This window comes from Empidonax traillii, unplaced genomic scaffold (assembly GCF_003031625.1).
Source record: "Empidonax traillii isolate 1590-97213 ecotype Southwest subspecies unplaced genomic scaffold, ASM303162v1 scaffold26:size2357266, whole genome shotgun sequence".
Lineage (NCBI taxonomy): Eukaryota > Metazoa > Chordata > Aves > Passeriformes > Tyrannidae > Empidonax > Empidonax traillii.
Window position 1 is genome coordinate 994,114 of NW_020955219.1, and position 25,001 is coordinate 1,019,114.

The following is a 25,001-nucleotide window of genomic DNA, read 5'->3' on the forward strand; positions in this document are numbered from 1 at the left end:
CATTCTCACATCTGTCTCTCTTCTCTCTCCCTCCAGATCCAGTGGAGAATGGTGAGGATCATCCCCATGATTCATGTGCCCAAGGTGCTCTCATCATGCATCATTTTTGCCTTGAAATCATAGAATCATTTAGGTCAGAAAAGACTTTTGAGACTTTTGGACTCATCAAGTCCAACCATTAACTCAGCACGTTAAGCTCACCACTAAAACATGTTCCTAAGTGCCACATCTATACGTCTCTTAAAAACTTAAAGAAAACCTTTTTTATTTCCTTAAACTGATTCAGCTGCAACATTCTTGCTGTTGAACCCCACCAGTAGACCTTCCAGATCTGAAAAGCCCCTGAACTTGGAAGCATTCTTATTCCTCTTCTCCTCCAAACCTTTCCTTCTACCCTGTTCTGACCTACACTTCAGAATGGACAGTGAACACAGTACTGGGAGTAAGTGGGTCTTCTGGAACTGGATGGAAAAGTCTTGTTCCTGTCACAGCTGAGATCAGACAGGGTCTTTGAGTATGGGAGAAAATTTTTGGAGTGCTCTTCATTTTGGTCTGTAACCCCAAGACTGGTCACTCTTGCTCCCCCAGTCTCCTGTTGCTGCAGATGTCACCACCAAGCTCTTCTCTGGGTGCCTTTCCAGCTCACGCACTGTTGCATGGCCTCAAGCTTCCATGAGTCCTAGCTCCCTGTGCTCTGGCAGCTCTCCTGGGCAGCATCTCTTTCTCACACAGCCTCTCTCTGTGTCTGTGTTTCTCTGGACAGAGGAGCACAATTGCCTTATGGTCCAGCATTCTGGGCATGGGTGCTGTCACGCAGGGTGCTTTTCACCACCAAGGTGGGACTGGTTGGCCCAGAGCTCCAGGGCAGACCCTCTCCAGGGAACCACCATCAGTAGGACAGTGCTTGGTGTATCTATTTGTATTGCTCCAGTAAAGCAGCAACTGAGGGGTTCTGTAAACTAGATCTCTCCTAAGATCCATTAGGGAACATCAGTACTTCAAGTCCAGCCATGGTTCATACAGTGAGGTTAATTGGGTAAAGTTTTTCAGCAAACTTGCAGCAAGACAAGCAGCAGCACTAAGTCATGTCTTTCCTGTTTCATTTTCAGATCCCTGTGCTTTGGGAACCAGGCTTTTCTTGGCCCTGTACAGTCAGCAGTGGTGCAAGCACCCAGAAGAGTGACCACAGCCAGCACTCACTATAAAATCCCAGAGTTAGACAGAGATGCTCTTGCTGCCTCTCTCTGGCATATGAAAGAAGCAAAACCAGTGAAATTAAACAGCCAAGCTTCAAAAATTCACATGTGGCACAGCAGGCTTCCCATTGCAGCTTATGTGATTATTTCTTTTCCCCTGTCCTGAAATGCACTGAGGCCTGGCAATCTGTGTTTGGCCTCTTCCTCCCAAGAAAGTTACCATGTTATGAGATTTGTTGTCTTGGAGTATAGCATCCACTAGGAAAATGCTGAAGAAATACTGGAAGCCAGCACACTCAGCCCTATGCCTCACTCTTCACAGTCTAACTTTGGAGCTGCTACTTCAGCTGGCGATGCCTGACTGGGAATCGCACAGCGGAGTTCAAATGAGAGAAGCTTTCCAAGGGATTATCAAGGCACACAACAGCTCATGAATCCAAACTCGGCATGGCATGATCAACAGGAGGTGATCCATGAGACCACTCACTGAGCTCTCAAGAGCACATCACATGTGGGCTGCGCACACTCTGCGTACGCCACTCCAGCCCACGCAGCAGGACTGAGTCTGACAGACTGATCTCAACACATCACAGATGCTTTATAATACAGATATCCTGCTACAGAGCTCAGCAAATGTGTACATTTTTGCCAGCCACACTACTTCCCTCGTGAGGCTGATTGACGACTGTAAATGTGACTGAAGGGCTGTTTCCTGAAGGTCCATTCAATTAGAACTAAGAGGACTCAGATTTTGAACTGAAGAGAGAAAAACACAAACCATCTGCAATTTACAATCAGTTTTATTTCTGATAGAGAAGAACATTGAGGGCTCAAAATCATCCACAAAACCACAAGTAAAGGAGAAGTAGCTGTGGCTTTTGAGGATCAGGCTTTGTGAAAGCTACTAACATAGTCACTGTGTGCTGCTACAGTAAAGTCTATTCCTGTGTCAGAACTCAAAAATAAGAGAAGTATATTTGGGTCCTATACTCACTCCTAGACCATAGCTGTCCCCAGGGGAGGTCAGTTCAAGATGTACCTATAGCTCATCAGACATGGTGGGCTGAGGCCAGGCTGGGATGTCATCCCAGGTGGTGGGCCAGGATCAGGTCTGAGGAGAGAAACCAAGTCAGATCTAGCCTTGGGAAGGCCAGACAGGGGTCTGATCCCTGCACAGCACCAGTACATGACCCCATGTGAGCTGGGGGATTGGTTCCCCACATGCTGCTGCTTTCTCTCCAGGATGCAGAGTCTACTTTATTTAGGGCTTCAGTCTGAGCTGCCAGAGTGTAGAGGCTCTTCTGGCAGGGAGAACTGGAAAATGTCCACAGGATCTCAGCTAGAGCCCAGCCTCAAACCGTGCTGTGAGCTCTTCCTCACCTTCCAGCAACCTTCCCAATCCCATCAAGCCTGAAGCTTCTTCCATAGGGGTTTGGAGTCTTGCAGTGCCATCAATGGGACAATGGACCATGCATTGTGCCACCCTGAAATTAGGAAGCCTCCAGCCCCTTCCCCAAAATGACAGTAGAACACAGACCTCTCAGACTCATGGAGAAGGCAGGTAAGTAGTGCCAGAGTGCAAAAGGATCCCTCCAAAGTGACAGCCTGGTCATGAGCAGTATCATTATTGCCTTGGACCCAACAAAACATCTTAAAGGTCTTCAGGGAGCTGTGCTGGCCTGAGAGAGGGATGGTATTGCTGTCACACAGTTGGTGAGAGCAGCAGGGGCAGGGAGTCACTCTTGTGGCACTGGTCACCCAAGGCTTCCATCTCTTGCTCCCAAGGTGGCTTATGGAACTGCCAGGTCTGACCCAGGACAGGTGAGCTGAGAACAGAGCTGTGACAGCCCAAAATGGTGCAGCTTTTCCAGAGGGCATTTCTAGTGCTGGGCAGAGCAGTGGCAGGTGCTGGGGGGGTGGATAACCATCCCTTCCCTTTGCTCTGACTGCTACATCACCTCTTCCCAGAGGAGGGAGCACGACCTTCTCTGCCTGTTCTCCCCAGTGAGCATTTCCCCACCTCTCTGAGTCCGTCTGCTCATTCCCCCACTCCCCGCATGGCCTTCTCCACACAAGCACAGACCCAAGGCAAGCAAGACTCTGCCCTGGCACTGCTGCTTTGATGCATATCCCTCTGCAAAAGCTACCAGCCTACTGCCCCCACCCAGCCCACCCAGGCACACCTGGCTTTGTGCTGCAGCCCACACCAATCCCAAATACACCCCGACTTCCCTTCATGCCTGGACTGCCAGCCCCTCCTGTTTGACCACACACTTGCTGTCTGCCCAGAAAAGTATTTTTAGAACTTGAAATTGGACATAAGCAACTCACGGCTGGGAGCAGAGTGGAGCAAGGTTGGAGGGGGCACGGGATGCTGCCTTTTAGCTGAGAAAGATGTGCTCAGAAATGGGGTTTCCAGCTCTAACATCCGAGCAATTCCACATCTAGTTCAGCCATTCCTGTTTGCATCCCCAGGGCCATCCTCAGGGCATCCCACTCTGGTTCTTGGGCAGGGAACGTGGCTAAACCCAGGAGCTGGGAATTTTAAGGTTTGGAGGAGTATTTCACATCAGACTAACTTCCCCCCAGACCCTGATACCTGAAGGCTCTTTGCAGCAAGTTGGGAGCTCCTGGCCTGCTCTTTCTGTCCCAGTGCTTTATAGCTACATCCTGCCATCTGCTCTGGGGTGGCATGTTGTGCCAGTGGTCCCTCCCACTGCCTGCATGGAGCAGCTCTCTATTCTCCTTGACAAAACCTTCACTCTGCAGCTCCTCCATTACTCAACCCCCTCTGCATTGCTCCCATTTGAATGCTCCACCCAACCCCCTGTGCTGACCCTACTTGTCAGAGTTCTCTTTCACAGGCAGCTGGTGGAGTGCAGGTGTTTGATGGAGCCATGAGCCTCTCCTTCCACACATGAGTCTTGAATAAAGAGCTTGGTACTTCCCCTTTACACTTATCAGCCTGTACACCTTCTAGAGAAAAGGAAATCCTAGGAACCACCTATGCCACCCAGGGTAGCTCAGAATAGAGAAGTCCCCAAAATATACTGACACTGGAAGGAACCAGATGAATAGGGAAGAAAAGCCAAGCAGTGGTTTTGCCAGTGAAGTGGAGCCAGTGGCCTGGTGGAGGGGGAAAAGTGGCACAGCTGGTGGTGTTATCTGGTCTTCTGGGGGCTGAACAGCCCCATTGTCCTGCCCCCCTGTCCAGCCCCCCTGTCCTGCACAGCCCCATGCACCATTGCAGGAGGCATCACAGCTGCCACGGGGACCCTGAGCTGGCACTGCTCCTGCCTGCCCCATCCCAGGATGCCTGTCCGTGTCCTGACCATGCAGTTGCTATCAGCAGAGCGCCATCCTCCCCAGAGCAGCTTCCTGCACACACAGGACACAGGAAAGCCAAGGTCTGGGCTGAGTTCCCACTCACTCCTCAGAGTGTGGCCCTGCAAACCCCCAGGGGCCTGCTGCCTTCCCCAGTCTTCAGCCCCTGACCAAGGCTTGCTGTGGCATGATCCTGCTCCCCACAGAGGCTGGGCAGGTGGGGTAGAAGGAGGGAGGAGGTCACTGTGTCCTGGTAAGTCAGTGTGAGTGGTGTGGATGGCACAGTGCCCGGAGTCTGGAGAGCAGCTGCCCTTTGTTGTATAAATATGTGCATAAAGTCACATGTGTTCCAACCCAAGAGCAATTCAAGGGGAAGATCTCAAGCAGACCTACAATGGTGTAACAGCTGACCTGCAGGACAAAGGAAGGTCCTACCTCATGCAGCAACTTCCTGTGGGAAACCCCATGCCCCTTGGCCAGCAGAAAAACCAACAATGCCAGTGGTGGTCCTTCTTCAAGAAAGTCTGCGCTACAGGGCACCCACACAGATGTTCCTGAATGACCCATAGGGAAAGGCTGGCCATGCGTCATGGTGTGACTTACGTGCCAGGTGCTGTGCTGGTGGTGACACACTTGGCTCACCCACAGCCTGCAGCAGCCGGTGTCTCTTGGCTGTAATTACCCTCCAGAGACCAGTTAATCCAGCGCTGGTGCAATCAGGCACTGTAGAACAAGGGCTCCGTGGGGTGGGGTGACCAGCCACCCATGACACAGGTGGACAGAAATTAGGTCACAGTAATCAAATGTACTAATGAATCCAGGCTCCAGCATGCAGGGCACAGCAGGATCAAAGCCCTGCCCCATTTGTCTCAGTTCTGCCCTGTGCTAGGGCCAGCAGATATCCCACCTGCCACCACTTGTCCTGGCTCAAGTGTCCTTTGCTTGTGCTGCTGCTGGCCTGGGACCATCAGCCTCACTAACACAGACACTCTCCTTCCTCATTTTTGACCCACTGTGGGGTACAAGGCTGCTGTGTGTAGACAGCCCTGCTCCCTCGCTCTGTTGTGCTGTAGAGATGTCCCTGCTTAGAAACAACACACCTCCTTCCCTTGCCTTTGTCCCTGTGGAAGATCCCAGCACACTTGTCTATGCCAGATTCATCTCTGTATGTTGGGGTGCGGGAAGGTTTCTCGTCCTGGGCCCCGTGGAACAGGCTGACGCACTTCCTTGGCAGTCAGGGCACCTTGACTCATGGGAGAAGACAGGGGATGGGGAAGGTTGGCAGCCCTGCTCATGGAGCTCACTGAACCCAGTGAGATTTTCAACAGCTGGGGGAAGTAATAAAGGGCTGTGATTGAGTTGGCTGCAAGCGGCGGCACCACAGCGACTTCCATGGCAGACACAGCGCAGCTGCCTTCCCTCTCAGTGCTGGGCTGTGCTCCAGCCTGGGCTGCCTCAGACTGTCCTGCCTGGACAGGGTCTGGATAGGGCATAAGGATATGGAAAAGAGCTAGAAAGTGCCTCCAGTCACAGGAAGCTCCCAGTTTTCTGGTGCACAGAGAACTTCTCAGCTCCTCCAACACCTGGACAGAGCATCACTGCCCACACGTGGGTGTGGCAATGGTGACCTCCAGGGGAAGGGCTCCCATGGGCATCCCGACCCCAGCATGGTCACGGTGCTCCTCTGTGCCCCAGCACAGAGAGAGAAAGTGGAAGGGGAAGACAGCAGTCTCAGGAAGACAGGCTAAATTCTCTGCCTGGATGTGCCCATGTCCATGTTTGTTTGTGAGAATTACCCTAACCCAGGGCCTCCCTCAAACCTGCCCCATTAGCACAGGCTAAAGCTGTGCAGGGGAACAAAACTGTGTGGTGTGGATGACTACAGGACCGTAGTCAGGCTGAGGTGTTACTCAGAGAGGTATAGCCTGAGTGAGCACTGGCTCGAGGGTGGGGAGCCCCTTGCAGCACCCACCTCTTGCTTGGGCATCTGGGAGAAGAAGCAGGGCTCCACAGTCTCTACCTGTGGGCAGGAGAACAGAAGGGACTGGGAGCATCTCTCTCACCCATGCTGCTGTGGCTGGGGTGGGATGTGCCCTTCTTGAACAGAAGCTCGATGCTCACAGAGGAATAGTTCTTCAGCATTGCTTTCCTTTTTGCCATCTCTGGGGTTGGTAAGGAAGCCAAGGCAAGAATAAGGATGCTGGTTTGTCAGTGCAGGGTCTCTGGGGTGGACTGTGAGCATGGGTGTGTTCTGTAGGGTCTTTGGCAGGCACTATGCTGAGCTATGCATACCCTCACTGGCCTTTCCCGACACATTGCTATGCTGCTTCTGAGTTCCTCCCTGCAGCAACATCAAACCGTGCAGATCAAAGGGCAGCAATGAACCACGGTGAAGGCTCTTGCTGCCCTGCTGTCAGGGTTTAACCACAGCAACTAGTGAGCAATAACTGAAACATGTATGTGTTAGCAACATTATTCCCATGCTGAATCCAAACCACAGCACTGAAACAGCAGCTAGGGAGAAAACAAACTCTATCACAGACAAAACCAGGACACCTTTACTCCTCCAATGGGTCACAGGCACCACTTCATCCAGGGCTAGCCCCAGGCCTGCTCTGCTAAGGTCCCTCTTGTCCCATCACTGCAATCTCTCCAGGTTCTTGGTATCTCTGATCCTGCCTAACATCTGGCAGAACCACAAGCCCTTCAGGTATGCTGCAGTGTGGCTGGGGAATATTACTAATAGCCCAGCAAGATGCAGGAGATGGAGGAAGGCTGACAAAGCCTCCTGGGATGAATGTGGGGCTGCTGAGAGTCCCATTTCCCAAGTCCCAGCCAAGAGGACAAAGAGCAGCCCTGTTATCTGCTGGGCAGTCTTGAAGGATGGGAGCATGGCAGGTGGTATGAGATAAGCTGCCTAGGCTGGCTCAGGAGCAAGGTGGGGGATGCCAGAGAGGTAAGCATTGCCCCTACCTCTTCAGCAGGAGGTGACCAGCTCCTGATGACCTGTGCAGCTACCTGTAGTGCTGGTTCACTGCAAGAATGTGGACATGGAACTGCTGGAGCAAGTCCAGAGGAGCTCCATGAAGTTGATAAGGGAACTAGAGCACCTTCCCTATGAAGATAGGCTGAGAAAGCTGGAGAAGAGGTTGTGTGGACACATCACAGCAACTTCCAGTATCTGAAGGGGGCCTAAAAGGAAACTAGAGAGGGACTCTCATCAGGAACTGTGGTGATAGGATGAGGGGGAATGGCTTCAAACTGAAAGAGGGTAGGTTTAGATTTGATGTTAGGAAAAAATTCTTTACTGTGGGGGTGATGAGGCACTGGAACAGGTGACCTGGAGAAGTTGTGTACACGCCAACCCTGGCAGTGTTCAAGGTCAGGTTGGATGGGGCTTGGAGCAACCTGTCTAGTGAGAGGTGTCCTGACCCATGGCAGAAGGGTTGGAATGAGATGATCTTTAAGGTCCCTATCAACTCAAACTATTCTGTGTTTTTATGTAGTTATGCTCACATGGCTTCATGTCATGTCATCATGGGACACAGGTAGTGCAGGCACAGCCAGAGCTGCCTCCCCTCCTTTTCAGAGATGGTGGCTGGTTTCGTTTTAGCAGTGTTCTTTATGTTTTCAGTATCACTGTCCATGGGACTTCCAGCAGGCACACAGCTGCATTCAGGCACCAGTGTCCCCCTGGCATGGGTGCTAGGGCTTTTTTGAGGAAAAGCAGAGCTGGGAGCTGAAATCAAGGCCCACCATCAAGAGACAGGGATGGCATGTGGATACTGCTTCTATAGATGCCACGGCACTGGGACCCAGGCATGAGAAACATCCACAGGAGATAACAGGAGGCAGCAAACAAACGCTGCCAGGTGCTGTGCTGACTCCGCTCCAAGAATATTAATGACACAACAAATATTTGCAGCTCTCACACTGCAGGCAGCCCTGCATTGGCTTTGCAGCTGGAGCGACAGGGAGGGGAATAGGGGCACAGCAATATGCCTGCACAGCAGGGACCTTACCAGACCCTGCTGGCAGCTGCAGCCTTCAGCCGTGGTGCTGGGTGTGGAACATGCATGGCCCTGCCGGGCTCGGCAGCACACAGTGCTCTGGGAAATGTAGTCCTGCTGCATCACCTGTGCTATGTGCTGTTGGGAACCACCAGGCTGGCGCTGAGACCTTACCCCATGTACTCCAGGCTCCTCGAACTGACCAGGCCTTCTAACAGGTTGTAACAACCCCTGCTGTGCCCCTACTTTCCTGCTTCTTACAGGGAAGACATGGAGATGTTTGTCAGGGACCAGTCCTCTCATAGAGGAGGGAGGGAACATGCAGGACATGGTGGGCAGATGCAAAGATCGGTCTGGTGATGTGTGTTAACATGGGAAAAGAGCAAAGGTTTTCTGGGAGAGGAGAGAGGACACCTGGGACCTGGAGACTGCACCCACATTATGGAGGCAAACACCAAAGGGAGATATTTGAGCCAGTCGATGCTCTTTGTTCTGCCCGTCTCTGTGTTTGCACAGTCCCTCCAGGTTAGAAAATCCTCCTGCAATGAAGCCTCGTGCCTGTTCTGGCATAGCTTCACATACCCCCTGCAGCCACCCCTGAGCCCCACAGCAGTCATTGATTTTTCAGAGTATTTGCAGAGAAGGAGCCTCAGGTATGGATGGGCTCTCACACATGGGTGCAGAGGAGGGAATGGCACCAGTTCTGGCTCCAGGGCTCTGAGCAGCATAAGCCTTTGGTCAGGATGGGTTACTGTTGGCTGATCCCAACCCGCAAGGACAGTGGTACCACAGGTGCTGGTGTGGAATAGAGGAGGGGTGTAGTAAGGACCAGGTTTTCTGTGTGGAACCCCCTTGCATCCGTACCTGCCCTGCCCACAGCCTGGCCACACCACAGCTGTAGTGTGCCGTGATCCTCACAGGACATCCCTGCATTTCTCCAGCTCCAGCCTCCCCAGCCTGTTTGAAGGCTCTCATCCCTGTTCTGCCTGGGTGATGCACCACTCCCCGAAGGCAGGGTGAAGATGTTTATTAATCTCTGAGCCTTCTTCCCATGAGAGAGGAAGAGTGCAGAGACCAGAAGGAGAAGGGCAAAGAGGACAAAGCCCCCCTCTCCTCCCCCCTGCAGATCCACGTGAGCAGAGCACAGCCAGGGAGACCTCCTTTACGTTCTTCCTCACCAGGGATTGAGGAGCTTAATTCAGGGTTTGCTGCAGGCTCAGCCCCGCCTGACTTTGCATCCAGCTGCCCAGAGTGTACTTGTCTGCACCATGGGAGGGATTTGGGGCACCGGAGACTTTTAGCCATGTCTCAGTTCAGCCCTGCTGTGTCAGGCAGGAGCAGAGCGTCGTGGAAATAGCACAGTAGAGTTAACAAAGCTGATGAGAGAAGGGACTGCAAATCCTGCAGCAGTAATTTCCACAGTCAGAGCTATCTCCAGGGCTTTAATTTATCCATTACAACTTAATTGGATGTAAACCCAGTCACTTGTGAGCAGCAGGAGCTCTGAACAGGCAGTGGTCCTGAGTTTCTCTCTGCAAGATGCCTTACCAGGACTCCCCATCTCTGCTGTGGTGCCTTGACCCTCAGGGAGCTGCCACACTCAACTGACAGGGAGAGGCTCTCCTCGTTGCCCCGGCCTGCTGGCTTTGCTCCTCTGAGTGGCTTCCCACACCATTAAGGAGCTGGTCACTGGTGTGTGGGTGCAGCAGCTTTCAGGTACCAGGGCTGAGCCCAGGCAGGCAGGAGAAGCAGCCAGATGGCTACCAGGCTGGGAGGGCACAGGCTGCAGCCTCCCATCTCCACAGGGAGATGCTTGTCTCTTCTTTCACCCATGAAGCTGCTCCTGTCATTGTGTCAGGCTGCAGAGGCCTGGGAAGCCCTAAAATGTGTCCTCTTTCACACCATGGTAACCCCATGGCTGCAATGCCTCCCTGGCACATGTCATCCTTCACCCTGGCAGGCTGAAGCAGTACTGGTAAGGCAAGGGATGGCTGTGATATTGGGACTGGCAGAGACCTGCCGCCAGGCTCTGCCTTCCTACATGTAGGACACTTGCTCTCCACTATCCCACTCCCTTCTGCAGAACAGGAAGAGTAGAAATACCATGAATTTCTAGTGGGGTGGGGCAGGGTGCTGTTCCCACTATAAATAAGTCAGAGGCTCAGTTTTCCTGCTCTAGCCCACAGGGTTATTCTCCCTCCTGGGACAAGGAGGAAAACCCAGGGCTCATGGTCCATGGTGTTTTTGCTGTGCGTGGTGGCGCCTGGAGTTGAGCACTGGCCAAAAAATGGATATACTGTATGTGGCTGCTTTTGGCAGCAGGGAAAGCACCTAGAGCGGTGCAGGGCATGTGGAGCCAGTCCTACCACACAAGGAAAGAGCTGTGGAGCAGAGCAGTTTGGGGGGAGCTGAGGAGTCAGGGTTTTGTCAGTGGCCAGGGAGGTGACTGGGGCAGGGCTGGGCCATCACAGTCAGGTGGATGCCAAGGAGAGTGTCAGCAAAATGTGTGAGAGTGAGCAAAGGCAGATCCAGCTGCAGAGAGTCCCTGGGCAGAAAGGATGGGACAGATGAGCCTCAGAGCAGGCAAAAGGCTTGGGGGGGGGGGGGGGAGGCGAGCAGGAAACAGAAGGAAATGGGAGAAGTGGAAGATATCAGGAACGAGAGAAATGCAAAGGGCTGCAACTGGCACCGGGCATGCTTTCACTGAGAGCACTGAGCACTTCCCTGCTCCGGAGGACAGATCCCACCAGCATTAGGACACCATCCAGTATGGAATGAGTGCAGAGGGAGAATCAGAGCCCCACGCCCACAGCATTCATCCAGCACAGGCTGTGTGGAGAGAGACGAGCCTGTATGAGCCTGTTCGAGCCCCTGATGACTGCGGTTCATCCCGGCACACGCTGCTTGTATGGGGGAGCTGGACTCACGACACTGTATGGGGTGGGGCCGAATATATGGGGAGATGGGATCAGATCCCCACGGCTTTTATCTGTACATCAGGGACTGGGTGTTATGAGGACAAAGAGAGCCCCGCAGCTACAAGGGGCATCCGGGCAGGGCCCAGGGGAGAAAGTAAGCCCCGCATTTACACTGTGCATCCTGGTGGGACCCAGGGCAGGAAGAGTCCCACGCCTGCAGGGCGCACCCAAAGACAGGGGACGGTCAGACCCCTCTGTCCATGGGGTCTGCCCAAGCCGTGCTCCGGGACCTCACAGCTCACCCTGACGCCAGGGAGATGCCCGCTCGGCACCGACCAGGAGCTTCTGCTGGCGGACGCCGACACCTGAGCGTGCGGGACCCGGCTCTGCCCGCCGGGGCAGGGGTGTTGTCTCCGGTAGGGCGGCGGGTCCCAAGGAGTTAAGAGCTGTCCCCGCCCCGGCGCCGCCCCGCCGGTGCCAGCGATCGGGGCGGTGTAGGCGCAGCGCCGGGCCGCGCCGGGGGTCGTGGGGGCGCCGCCGCCGCCGGGCCATGAGCGCGGAGCGCCCCGGCGCGCCGCCCGCCCCACTCCGCCGCCGCCGCCGCCGCCGCCGCCGCCTGTAGCATCGCCGCGGGCGCCGGGAGGGCGGCGGCGCCCCGGCCGCGGGGCCGCCCGGGCTGGGATGTGAATGGCGCTGGGGGTGCTCGGCGGGATCGACATGGAATGGGACAAGCTGCCGCGGCGGCCCAGCGAGGGCGAAGGGGAGGCGGCGGGGCCGTGGCCGGGCTGCGGGCGGCTGCGGCCCTCCTCGTACCGGGCGCTGCGCAGCGCCGTCTCCACCCTGGCGCGCATCGACGACTTCTACTGCGAGAAGATAGGGGCCGGCTTCTTCTCCGAGGTCTTCAAGGTGTGCGGGGCGGGAGCGGCGGTGGCGGTCCGCGGGGGCATCCCGCCGGGATCGGGCATCCCCCGGGAGCGCGGCGCCCGCCCGCGCCCTCGGCGGGGGTCTGTGTGCCCCCCCTGCAGCCCCGGCGGCCGGGCGAGGCCGGGGGGCGTGCGAGGCGGTGCCGTGCGGCGGGGACTGGGGGAGGGAGTCCTCCGGGAGCGCCGTCCCGGCCGGGGCGTTGTGGCTCCATCCCTCCGAGCAGGGGGAGGGGAGCGCCGGCTCTGTTTACAGCCGGGGAGGCTGAGCCGGGGCGCTGCGCCGTGGGTTGCGGGCGGGGGGGCAAGGGTGGTCGGGTCACGGGTGGGATGTCGATATTCACAGCCCCAGGGACCGCTGTCAAAAACCTGGAGACCCGAACCCGCCGGGCCTTGGGTGTGCTTGTGGCAGGGGATCCAGGCAGCATTCGCAGCCACTCCAAGGTGATGTCCGGCATTCCCAGGCCTGCTCCATCCAGCTCTGGGCAGGTGGATGTGCGGGGTGCCCCACCAGAGCCTCATGAAGGTGTCCGGCTGTGGGAGAGGGCTGTGATGGTGTAGAGCAGCACAGGATCAGCCCCTGGCTGGGACCCCAGAGCTGCCTTTGTCCTCCAGCCTCTCTGGGACTGTCAGGGTGGGGATGCCTGTGTGTGGCCAACACTCTGGTTGGGGGTGTATGAGTTCTGATGGGGAGCTCAGGGTCCCAACAGTGTGGCAGAGATGCTTGGTGATAGTACCCTGCCAGCCCACACGCAGTGCTGTCCGGGCCGAGGGGCTGTGCCTTGCCTGGATGCCACTGCCACCTCTCCTGTCAGAAAGGAGGTGTGTGCATGTGTTGTTTTCAGCCTCGGCATCACTTGAGGTACCCTAAGCCATCGAGCAAGGATCACCTTTAAGCAGGGCTTCCAGTGGCTTCATGCCCGTCAAAGAGCTGCTTCGGGCTGGGCGCAACCTCCCCCACCCCCCACCACAGTCACTGGGATCACAAGCAGCAGTGCACTGGTCCTTTGCATGGGACCACACTCACACATGCAGCACAGCTGGGCATCCACATCCCAGCAGGACTCTGGGGTCCCTCTCCAGCTCTGCCATTGTCAGGGAGACCTGAAACCTGGCTTTTCTGCAGCCACTGGAGAGGCGTCCTGCAAGGGACTATGGAAGGTGTGCAGAGGGGTCCCTCTCCTCCCTGCTCCCTCCTGGAGCTCCCCGCTAAGCCATGACCTCTCTGCTGGCTGGGTTCCTGCTATTGATCTCTGGCTTGGAGCACACAGCAGCACTTCCAAGCGGAGGGAGGCATTTAATAATGTCAGGCATGGATACGGCTCTTTAATAATGGATGCTCCCGTGTCTCAGCCAGGCCATGGTCTCTTCTTGCCTTGCTGTTTTTTTCCCAGGCTCTGTGGGAGCCACAAAACGCTCCTTCTCCCACATGTTGGTCATGTTCTTGTGTGGCCACTTGCATGTAGGATTTGTGGGACTGGCAGAGGTTGAGGGGTGGGAGCAGTATCAGGAGCAGGAGTCGATGTGTGTGCATGATGGCGAGGAAGCAGGAGCAGGAGGGGGCCAGATGGGGCTTTGTGCTCGTGCAGTGGGTTGAGTCCAAGAGCACAGCAGGATGGTGGGGCAGGCCTGGGATCTGAGCTGGGGTTTGGCCACCTGAGCTTGTGAGGAGGATGGAGCTTGGCAGGGCAGCCCAGTACCCATTTTCCTCCCACCTCCCTTGTTCCTACTGTAGCTTTCGAAGGCTGTGGGCACTTGAATCTCCCTCGTCTGTATGGCTGCTGGGTCCTGCCTCATTCCAGCCTTGGTGGGCGTCAGGGACAGAGAGGGAACCTGGACATCTCTGCCCCTGAGCAGGTAGCTGGGCCATGGTGTGCAGCCGAGCCAGGGCCAGACAGGGTGCTGGGGTACCAGCAGAAGTATCTGACTATCTTCTCAGCATTAAAACCAAGGGGTTCAGTGTGTCCATGTCCTTGTGTCCCAAGCTAGCCCCTCTGCTGAGCCTTATCCTGCTCCAGCCAAGCACTTTTTTCAGAAAGGCTGTCCAGAGCAAACAGAAGACACCAGTGATGAGAAGCTGGCGCTTGTTCGTGGTTCCCCACTGTGCTGCAGAGCAAGGCAGTTTTCCTCTGGAGCAGCTGGTTCTCATTGCCTTTCCCTGTGTGACTTCAGAGGCACTAGCCCCCCATTTTCTCAGATACACAGACATTGCAGGAAGCCACCTCTCCACTTCCAATAGACTGAGCAGGCTGAGCCAGGTGTATTTGTGCCAGGCATTTTCTTCAGCCCTTAAACCACTGTTGGATCTCTTCCCCACATCCCTCTCTTACTTTTCTATGTACTGTCTGCAGCAGACACAGGAGCTATGGGCAGCATCCTAGGGGCTGTATCCAGAGGTCTTCACCCATCCAAATATGCACCTTATGGCCTGATATTGCATATCCTCTTGGAGATGCTGCTTCCCAAGGTGCAGCCCTGTGGTGATGTTCTGCCCAGCACCCCATTTCCACGGTACCCTCTGTGTGTGTGTGTGTGTGTGTGTGTGTGTGTCTGTGTCTGTGTGGATTAGCAACTCTCAGCGTCAACAGAACTCAGGAGTGGATTTTGGCATCACTGACACCCACCCCTCTCTGCTCACGTCTTCTCCAACCTTTGGGATTTTCTATTTAGTCCCAATTTTCCAGTGCAACTAACAGCACAACTCCCTCCCTCTTATTAGATGCCCATCATCTGCCTTGTTTTAGGGAGCAGAGTGAAGCAGCACAACACAGATGGGTAAACTAAGGCAGGCAGGAAGGAGGTGAATTTGCCAAGGTCAGGCAGCTGTGGCAAGGCCAGGAGCAGCCCTGGCCCCATTATTGCCGCTCAGAAGTCCCGGGCACTGCAAATGTGTTGTGCTGGCTGGCTGGAGACCTGCTGGCACCTCTCCTGCTCTGTCATGGGGTGTGCTCTGGCAATAATTTGCCACCACGATGCGACACCGGCACTGCCCTGGCTTCTGGTGGGCCCATGGTGCTGCTCCTGGGAGCACAGGAGGTGGGGGCTGCTGATGCTCAAACTTTCTCCAGGAGCAGGTGCTGTGTGCACTGACTCTTTCACTTCCTCGGAGGAAGTCTGTCCTGACTGATTCTGGCTTTTCCTTACGATGAGCAGGTCTTCCGATCCCACCCAGTTGTGTTATTGGGATTCCCAGGTGCTCCTGCAGCTGTTGCAGGTAGCTGTGGGATTACCAGTGGCATTGGCAGCTTCCTTACCTGCCATTCCGTCTTTCTCTGCAGGACTCTCGTTGGTGAGGGATTACGGGATGGTGTCCCTATGTGACTGTGCCTTGCCTGTGTGGGGCAGGGAGCAAGGGAACATGCAAAGAGTGGGGCTGTGTGCCAGCCTGTCCCTAGCACAGGGTGCAGGGGGGCTCTGGCTGCTGAGACCTCTGGGTGGGGAGGTGCCAGGGAAGCTTTTCCCCATGTCTAGACGGGAGTGCCGGCTGTGGGGAGGGAGCAGGCCGTCTGCTCACTCTGATTAGCATGCTCTTTAAATAAGACTCTAATTTCCGCTGTTAAAAGAGCTCAGATCCCTTGTGCCCAGGCTGGGGCCGCAGCCAGCCCGTCCCATCCCCCAGCCCTGCATGCTGGTGACAGATGGGATGGGGACCCAACATGCCACGGCACCCTGGCTTGGTGGTACCCAATGAAGTGCCCAATGGATGGGCCGTGTGGGATGCCAGGGAGTGTCGGTGAGAGGCAAGGTCTTGCCTTTTTCCTGGGTGGGGGACAAAGTGGCTTGTCCTCTCCCTGCAGCCCAGCATGGCTGCCCAGCTGAGCTCAGCTCTGGGGAATGTGCTGGGATTCCTGGGCACCATGCCAGAGTGCATGAGAGAGGCAAGAGGGGACGCCTCCCTGGTCCTGCGCAGGGAGGCTCTGCTGCCCACTGCCTTCCCTGGATGTCAGAGAGGGAGGAAACCCACTTTGTGAGGCACTTACTCCTCACTGGGGTTGTGGCTTGTGCACTTCTCTGCTACGTCTGCTTCCAGAGGGCAGCCAGGGCACTGGGCTGGTACTAACACCTGGGCAGACTGGGTAAATTGGCCAGTGCATGTGGCATGCCATGGGAAGGCCAAGGGAACATAACTTCTTAGGTGCTGTCCCGGGTATGGGCTAGACTTGAGCCGTGAAGCGTGCAGGGAAGATGGCAGGACAGGGCCTCACAAATGAGCTCAGGGCACTGGACACCCTCAAGGATGTTGTGTCCCATGGGTGTGTGACCCCTGGAGTGGAATAAATGACCCTTGGAATGGAGTCACAGAAAAGGACATCGAGGCAGGGCTGTGCTGACCAGGGGCTCCTGGGATGCCTGGGATAATTCCTGAGGAAGGGGCTTTCACCAGACCTTTCCTTCCCTGTTCCTCCAGTCTTAAGGTGTCCGACACCACATGGCTGCTCTCAGACCTCGCCCAGCCTATTCCAATGGCAGGTGGCTTTTTAATGAGGGATTAAGCCACAGGCACATCCTCGCTTTGCAGGGCTGAGCTGATGCCCACTCAGACGCTGCTCCCTGATGCAGGGACGCTGCTGCTGTGGAGGAACTGGCCAGGCCCAGGGCACATGGCCACCAAGTGCCAGCGCTGTGCGTGCCACACGGCATTCCCAGCGTGGGCGCGTGGCGCCGGGAGCCTTGCCACCCACAGCCGTCCTGGCGGGCATGAGCCTGCCCGCACCACGGAGCTGGGTCCTGCCGTCTGCCAGCTGCCAGTGGCAGCCAAACTGACCGAGCCAGTCCTGCCAGCCCCACATAGCGTGGGAAGGGAAGGAAGCACTGCCGCCAGGATCGCTGGGTCAGGAGTGATGTGTTTTGCTGGGCACCAAGAGCCAGAGACTTGGCAGGGTTGGGGGTCCCGCTGGCTTTGTCTGGGCTCTGGCTTCCTTGGTTCCCGTGGGGAGCTGGAGGAACTGAGGGAGACTCTACCCACCCCACTGTGGTCAGGCAGGCCCCCTCCTTAAAACCTGCACCAAAGCCTGTCTGGGTTTCTGTGTCTGGTGCTGCCCCCAGCTGCTCCACAGTCAGGGATGGGGTGGTGGTAACACAGCAGTGGTGGGGTAGGGTGGCAGTACCCCTTGCCCTGGATCGAAGTGTGGCCAAGGAGCCCTGGGGCACCAGGATGGGGCTGGCAGCAGTGCCAGGTGCTGCAGGGGATTGATGGGGTGGGCGGGGCAGTGGGCACAGGGAGGACCTGGAGTGCCATTTGATGAGGCACTCTGGGTGTTCTGCACGGCAGACACTGTACCATCATCCTGTGACATGCTCTCCCTGAGCCCAAGAGCTCAGCATGCCCAGTGCTCAGCAAGCAAAAGCCATGGGGAAATGCACCCTCCCTTCTCCCTGCAGCATGTGGGGTGCCAGGATGGGGACCCACAGTGGCAACTGTCTGGAATGTCACTCTTCTGGGGTCCATCCTGATCTCTGCTGCCAGGTGGCCCCTGTCCGTGGGTCAAGGGTGCTGGCTGGCTGGGGCTGGCAGAGGTGAGCAGGTGTAACTGGAGCACCGTGCCCTCAGGCAGGTGCCTGCTGAATTATTCAGAGCCTCTCCAGTGCCCTCAATGAGCCGATGGTGGCAGGGCACTGGCATGGCTACTGCCTCTCTCTTCCACTCCTCCTAGGGCTGGTTTGGACCTGGTGCACACAGAAGTGTAGAGGGATCTTCATAAAGCACTCATTTTCCCCAAGCCCTTTGGTAGTGGGGAGCTGCTGCCCATACCCTGGGTATTTGGTAGTGGATAGATCCCCATCATGGTGTGCACCCTGGACAACTGCCGCCTGAAGCAATGCCAGGTGTGGTGTAGGAAGAGAGCCCTGGCAGACCCAGCATGCGGGAGGGACCTGCATGCTGCTCCCTGCTGGGATGGGCCCAGGCTGTGAGCAGGATGCGGGGTGTTGGGGATCCTGCCTCCAGTCAGTCCCCAGTGTTTTGCCTGTGGAGGCAATCCCTGAGGTGAGGGGTGTTGTGAGGCAGGCCAGGGGCTGGCACCAGCACAGCAGCCTCAACCAGCATTGACTAAAAAGGAGAAGAGCAGGGAGCTGACGGCAGCGCTGAGGAATGCTTGCGCCTCCGTGCACAACTCCATGTGTGCTGGGGGGCAGCTGGGATACACTGGGATGTCCCCCTGATCAGCTGCTGCTCCAGGGTGGGGGCACATCCCACCCCCAGCAGCTGCTTAGGAGGGGACCCTCAGCACCGGTTTGGCCCCCCCAGCGCAGTGCTGGGTCAGGATATCCCGTGCTCTTCCCTTGCCCTGCACATGCCAGGGAGCTGCAGATGCACGGGGTGTCCGTGCTTGGCCACGCTCCACCTGCTGTTCTTGGCGGGGGACCAGGCCCCCAGCTCGCATGACAGCATGGGGCTGGGGCCAGCTAAATATACAGCTCCTCAAAGCGCTGTGCCCTGCCAGCCTGGTGTCAAGCACTAGGGCAGCGTCAGCCACCCCTGGGGCTGGTGTGGACGGGCAGTGTGTCCCCTTTGTTCTTCACCCCATGCTAGTGGGATCTGGCTGTGTGGTGCTGACCCGTAAAAGCCCTCCTTGGCACGCCCCAGTCCTGCACGTGCCTGGGGTCACAGCTTATGGGGGCTGTTGTTGTCCTTCTGGGAGCTCAGGGCAGTGTCACAAGCAGGGTGCCCTGGGAAGGATGTGGATGTGTCATCAGTACTGGGAGTCCTCAGGGTGCTGCTGTGCTGAGAGAGCCCTCCCTAGCCTTAGTGGTCCCTGGGTTGCCCTGTGCCTTGGCTGTGTGGGGTGCTTAGCTCCTATCTCTAGGACTGGGGTGGAAGCTGGGTGCAGTCTGGTGCAGAGGGGCTGTGGAGGCACGTGGGGCTCAACCTCCCCTGCACCTCTCTCCAGGTACGGCACCGCCAGTCGGGGCAGATCATGGTGCTGAAGATGAACAAGCTGACCAGCAACCGGGGCAACATGCTGAGGGAGGTGCAGCTGATGAACCGCCTCTCGCACCCCAACATCCTCAGGTAGGACCTGCTTCCCTGCTGCTGGCACCATTGCCCCCTTTTTCCCTAGCCTGGGGGTTTGGAGCTACTGCTGACACTGGATTAGCTGCTGGGGCTGGTGCCTGCTGCGGCCACCCTCAGGTCCCCTCTATCTCACAGGTTCATGGGGGTGTGTGTGCACCAGGGACAGCTGCACGCACTGACAGAGGTAAGAGTGTGGCAACAGCCATGAATCTTGGGGTTCCTGCAAGCGTGGGGATGAGACAATGGGAACACACTCTTGGCCTGTGGCACATGTACCGGGCAAAGTCTACCGGGAGGCTGTGCTGTGGGGTGGTTGGAAGATGCATTAGGATGAGAGATGGGCACCCAGCATTATGGGAGGGGGGATGCAGTGATGCAATGGACTGGCTCTTCCCATCAGTACATCAATGGTGGGAACCTGGAGCAGCTGCTGGACAGCCCTGTGCCCCTCTCCTGGTCCACGCGTGTCAAGCTGGCCCTCGACATTGCCTGTGGCCTACGCTACCTGCACTCCAAGGGCATCTTCCACCGAGACCTCACCTCCAAGGTACAGGATGCTCCAATTGCCCTTGTTGTCCCACACCCACGTGGCTGCCCCAGCCATGGCTGGCTGGGGAGCAGGAGGCTGTGCTGTGCCCTGGCATCCTGGGAGCAGTGGCTGTTGAGGCAGGGCGGGTGCAGTTGTGTGACAGGAGTCCTCCTGTGCCCCCAGAACTGCCTGGTGCGCTGCGAGGCCAATGGCTACACAGCTGTAGTGGGTGACTTTGGCTTGGCGGAGAAGATCCCCACCTACAGGTGCGTGGGAAGCATCCACCTATCTGGCCCATCGCTGGAGTGGGGGGTTTCCAGCCCACTTGTAGCACGAGCTAAGGAGGGATGGATATTTGTGATGCAGCTAAAAGGACAGGGATAAGGGGTGGTGGGGTGGTCCACAGCAGTGGGGATTTGTGGGACAAATGGACACATTTGGGGCTGGATAGGAGGGGATGAAGAAGGGGATGGTGTGGCTGAGGAGAGATGAATTCGTGGGGCTCATGGTGGAGGGTTAGCCCAGGATGGGAGATGGAGATGGTGATTTGGGCTGTGCCAGTGGAGTGTGAGGAGGCTGGACAGACAGGCGACTGATGTAGCCCCTAATACTCCACCATGTCCCCCAGTGAGGGCAGCGAGAAGGAGCCGCTGGCCGTGGTGGGCTCCCCGTACTGGATGGCACCCGAGGTGCTGCGTGGGGAGATCTACAATGAGAAGGTGAGGCTCTGTGGCTGCCCTGCATGGGGCTTTACCCAGGCTTATGCTGCCAGTGGTTTGCAGCCCTGGGGACATTTGCACACCTAGAGGGAAGGAACTGGGTGTCCCTCTGGTGGTGAGGTGGCAGAGCCCCTGGTGTGGCTCTGCAGGGAAGAGGAGGGCTGTGGCTTTGCAGAATGGTGAGCACATCAGGGCTGTGGGGCGCTCCCCTGACTCCCAACTCTCTGCAGGCTGATGTGTTTGCATACGGCATCATCCTGTGTGAGACCATCGCTCGTGTACCAGCTGACCCTGACTACCTGCCCCGCACTGAGGTGACTCTGTGGGATGGGAACAGGTAGAGGGAGTGGTGGGCAGCAGCACTGGGGCTAGGATGACTTCATCAAACAGGAGGGGCCATTCTCCTATGTTTGGCGGAGCCCTATGTGCAGGAGCTGCCCCAAGATGTCAGGGCAGGGCTGCTCTGTCCCACTTGCTGCCTGTGGAGGGATAGTCTCTGCTAGTAACCTGTCCTAGAGCCCATAGTCAGCCTGGGTGGGAGAAGGGGACGGTTGGATTCAGGCAGAGAGCAGGAGGCATCTGTGTCCCAGCATCCCCCGGCCTTACCCCAGTGTGGGGTGGCACCAGAGTGTTCCCTTTTTGTGCCCCACCTGGGGTCCTTCCAGGTCCACAGCCCTGGGTGGCACACAGTCCGCATGGGGATGGGAGCCAGGTCGTTCCAGGTCCCCTGGGCTATGGGGTGCCCCAGGGGACCCAACTTCACTCTTCTTCCTTTCCCCCGTGCAGGATTTTGGTCTGGACGTCACCACTTTCCGCACTATGGTGGAAATCGACTGCCCAGCGGCCTTCCTCCAGCTGGCTTTTCACTGCTGCAGTGTGAGATTCCCACCTCCATGGCCCTTCCCCACCAGGGCAGCTGGGCAGGACAGGCTGCCTTGCCTGCTCACGGGGAGAGCAGGGAGCTGCCTTTGCTGTGCAGGGCTCCCTGCGGTGGTTGGGCAGGGCACAGACCTACCTGATGGGGAACCTCTCCTGTTCACAGATGGAGCCCACCTCCCGCCCCTCATTCCTGGAAATCACGCAGTGCCTGGAAAGCATCCTGCAGCACCAGCTTGGCACTGAGGGTGCCGGGGCCACCTTCTTCAGCATCGGGGAGAGCCTGCCTACACCTGAGACCTCAGCCACACGCGGTATGTGGGCGCCTCGGGGACAGGCCATAGCTGGGTGCAAAAATGGGGGCGTGTGAGGTGTCCCCATAGGCTGTAGGGGAAGGAGACAGGGGTGCGTGAGGTCTGCAGGATGGAACTGCTCCCTGTTCCTTCCTCAGGGTGCACGCACCCCTGGGTGGTTGTGTGCCCAGCACCCGGTAGTGCCCTACACGGGCAGCTGCTGGCAGCTAATGACACATTCCTGTGCCCATGCCCAGCAGTGGCCAGGACGTCAGCCAGCCATGCCAAGCAGTCGCCCCTGCGTGAGCTGGGGACACAGCACCTGCAGCCAGACCAGCGCCTGTCCCGCAGCCAGTCCGACGTGTTCTCCCCCAAATCACCTGCCCAGCTGCAGCCACTGGAGCCTAATGCTGGGGCCAGGTCCAAGGAGATGTCCCCCCGTGTCAACCCCTTCTCCCAGCGAGAGGACCTGAAGGGGGGGAAGATCAAGCTCTTCGATACGCCGAGCAAGTCGGTCATCTCGCTCACCTTTGACCTGCCGCCCCCCGCCCCACTCGAGCTCAGCACCCCCGTGACACCTGAGCCCGCCGTGGAGGTGCAGTGTGACTTCTCAGCCCCCACCACCAGCCCCCGCAAGTGCCAGTCTCTGCCTGCCTCTCCTGAGCTGCCCCACCATGGGGGCCTGGCGCTGGATGTGGTGTCCCCCCTTCCCACTGACAACCCCCAGCCCTCCGCCCTCCTTCCTCCCCCAGCTTGGGGACGAGCCTCCAGCCCCAGCTCCAGGGCAATTGAGCAGATAGACTGTGGCCTTGACAGCCCTGAGCCGCCGCAGCCCACTCTGCTGCCTCCCAACAGCAACTTCATCCACACGGCGTCCTTGGGCACCCAGTCCTGGCAAACGGAGACGCAGTCCCCCAGCAGGCTCCTCATCAACAACAACCACGTGATGGTCAGCAAACCTCTGGCTTGGGGCAGCGGGCTGGAGCATGGCTTCTCTAAGCTGAGCACCTATGGGGTGACGCTGGAGCGAACGGAGCGCTCGGCCATGTTGCCTGGGCACAGCTCTGGTGCTGTGGCAGAGCAGGATGAGGTGCTGCCCTGCCCTGGCTGCTGCGTGAGTCCCTTCAGCTTCAACTTTGCCTCCATCTGCCACCAGCCAGCTCCTAGCCCGCCCTGCTACCAGAACCTCAACTGTGAGGCCAAGAGCCTCCTCTGCCATGACAGGGGCCAACACCAGAAAGCCCCAGGGCCAGTGCTGGCTGAGCCCAGGCTGAAGCTGCCAGAGGCACAGTCATAGTCATGGGGATCCTGGGGAGTGAGGCTGCATCCAGCTGCCCTTCACACCCCTCTGCAGCCACAGCACTGGGCAGTGCAGGAGCCTGGCACGTCCCCACGGTCTGTCCTCGCACAATGCTTGGTGGCCAGCAGTGGCCACTGTGCCATGTGCTGTGGCTGCCACAGAGCTGCCCAGGTGCTTGGGCACCCATCACACCAGGATCAGCCTTGGGGCTCTGCAGGAAGCCCTAGGGGTGGGCTGGGTCTCTTCTGGGGACTGAAGTGCAATAACACCCCTGACCCAAGCACTGTCCCAAGCGGCAGGGCTGGTCCCCCGCGGGGCCCCAGGGCTCAAGCCCTGGATCCAGGACCCCCTTTCCCCAAGGGCTCACTCCTCCACCTGCTCTTGCAGAGGGATGTACAATGAGTCTGCTCCTCCAGGAGAACTGGGAGTCCCCTGGACCCCCGTGGGTGAGCGGGACTGGGTTGGGGTAGAGAGGTCAGCGTGTGTTATGTGTGTATTTGGGGATCCTGTGGGGCTGGTGGGTGTACCCATGTGTGTCCAGATGCATGGGGAGCACAGCCAGTCCCTGACATGGGGAGAGGTGGGCAGGGGGCCGGGAGAGGGGCAATGCCCATGGGCAGTGCATGGGGAGGATTGCCAACACTGGGGTTGTCCCTGCCGGCCCAATGCTGAGGGCTGGGTGCTGAGCCAGCACAATGCCTCGCAACCCCCTGCCGCACAGGTTTGGGGGCAGGGTGCTGGCAGAGGGGCCAGGTGCCATCCTGGCATCATGGGGATGGGGCCAGTGGGCAGCACGGCCAGGCTGCCAGGCCCCCGGCAAGGGTGGGAGCCGGCTTTCCTCCCTCCTGCATAATGCACTGGTGAATGCAGAACTCTTGTGTTTTTTATTATTATTAATAATTGCTAGTAATATATACCCAGCTTATTTAAAGTGTTCAATAAAGGTTGAATGTCCCAACAACTCAGGCTGCTGCTTGTGTCACTTGGATGCACATCAGAATCAGATGTGGAAGAGATCCCAGTCCCAAATGGTTGCTCTAGGGGGCTTCTGGGAAACTTTTCAGGGACTGCAAGCCAGCCTGGCTTAGCCCAAGATCTCAGCGCCCCTTAGGTGCCTGTCGCAGTTGAAATGGCTTTGGTCAAATTCCCATTTATTATTTAGGTTCTTTGAGTTCATTCCCTTGAGTCCGTGTTTTCAGTGGTACACAAGAAAGCAAAGAGCAGAAGAACTGTGTCTCTTTATTGCTACAAAATGGGTTCAGCCAGCGGACAAGACTAAGGAGTGACAAGTGCCACTACCAAAAAGCTTGTCTTTGACACCCTTTTGCTCTTCAAGCAAGCTAATTAACATAGCAATTAATCAACTATATATGGCCCCATTGTAAACAGAGGGCATTTTCGCCTGATTGAACAGGACTTCCTCTGCTCTCACCTGGCTGCAGCATTACATCAGGGCTGCTTTGCTTAATCTTCACATGTGCACGTGCGTAGTAACTATTTAAAGTCCTGATGAGTTGTCTCACAAAGCATCAGTCTGCTGCAAGTGCCTGAGTTGCTTTTGAAACACACAATCACACCGTAACAACCCTAAAGGTCACTGCTCTACTTCCTAATTAGCGCAGGAAAAATCCCCAACAGCCAGCGCAGGCGCCGGCCAGTGCGTGCTCAGCCTCGCTCCTTGGGCGCCGAGGCTTTGCCGAGCCTTTTGAGCGCGGGGTTGCCTGAAAGCTGTAGCCAAGCTGCCCCTCCGACGGGGTCGGGTAGCAAATGCGTGTCGCAGGGAGGGGACTGGCTGGGGGTGGGGCTGTGGCGTCCCTGGGTCCCGCTCCTTGCATGCCAGCACCGCACCTCGCTCCACTCTGGGGATGCGGCGTGGCTGCAGCGTTGAGTATCAGGGCTTG

The 25,001-nt window shown here is 57.3% G+C and overlaps 1 protein-coding gene across 2 annotated transcripts; it reads left to right on the forward strand.

Moving 5' to 3' along the window:
• Positions 1-12,095: 12,095 nt before the first annotated feature.
• Positions 12,096-24,061, forward strand: TESK1 (testis associated actin remodelling kinase 1). Of its 2 annotated transcripts, none has more exons than XM_027906645.1 (10): positions 12,096-12,354; positions 19,259-19,380; positions 19,519-19,567; positions 19,784-19,930; positions 20,096-20,178; positions 20,541-20,631; positions 20,862-20,945; positions 21,418-21,507; positions 21,674-21,821; positions 22,058-24,061. In XM_027906645.1, exons 1-10 carry the CDS (start codon positions 12,136-12,138, stop codon positions 23,095-23,097), a joined length of 2,073 nt encoding a protein of 690 aa, XP_027762446.1. In that variant the 5' UTR covers positions 12,096-12,135; the 3' UTR covers positions 23,098-24,061. The 2 variants fall into 2 exon arrangements, with proteins under 2 accessions (XP_027762446.1, XP_027762455.1); XM_027906654.1 differs by having other exon boundaries at positions 12,252-12,354; positions 22,553-24,061.
• Positions 24,062-25,001: the final 940 nt, after the last annotated feature.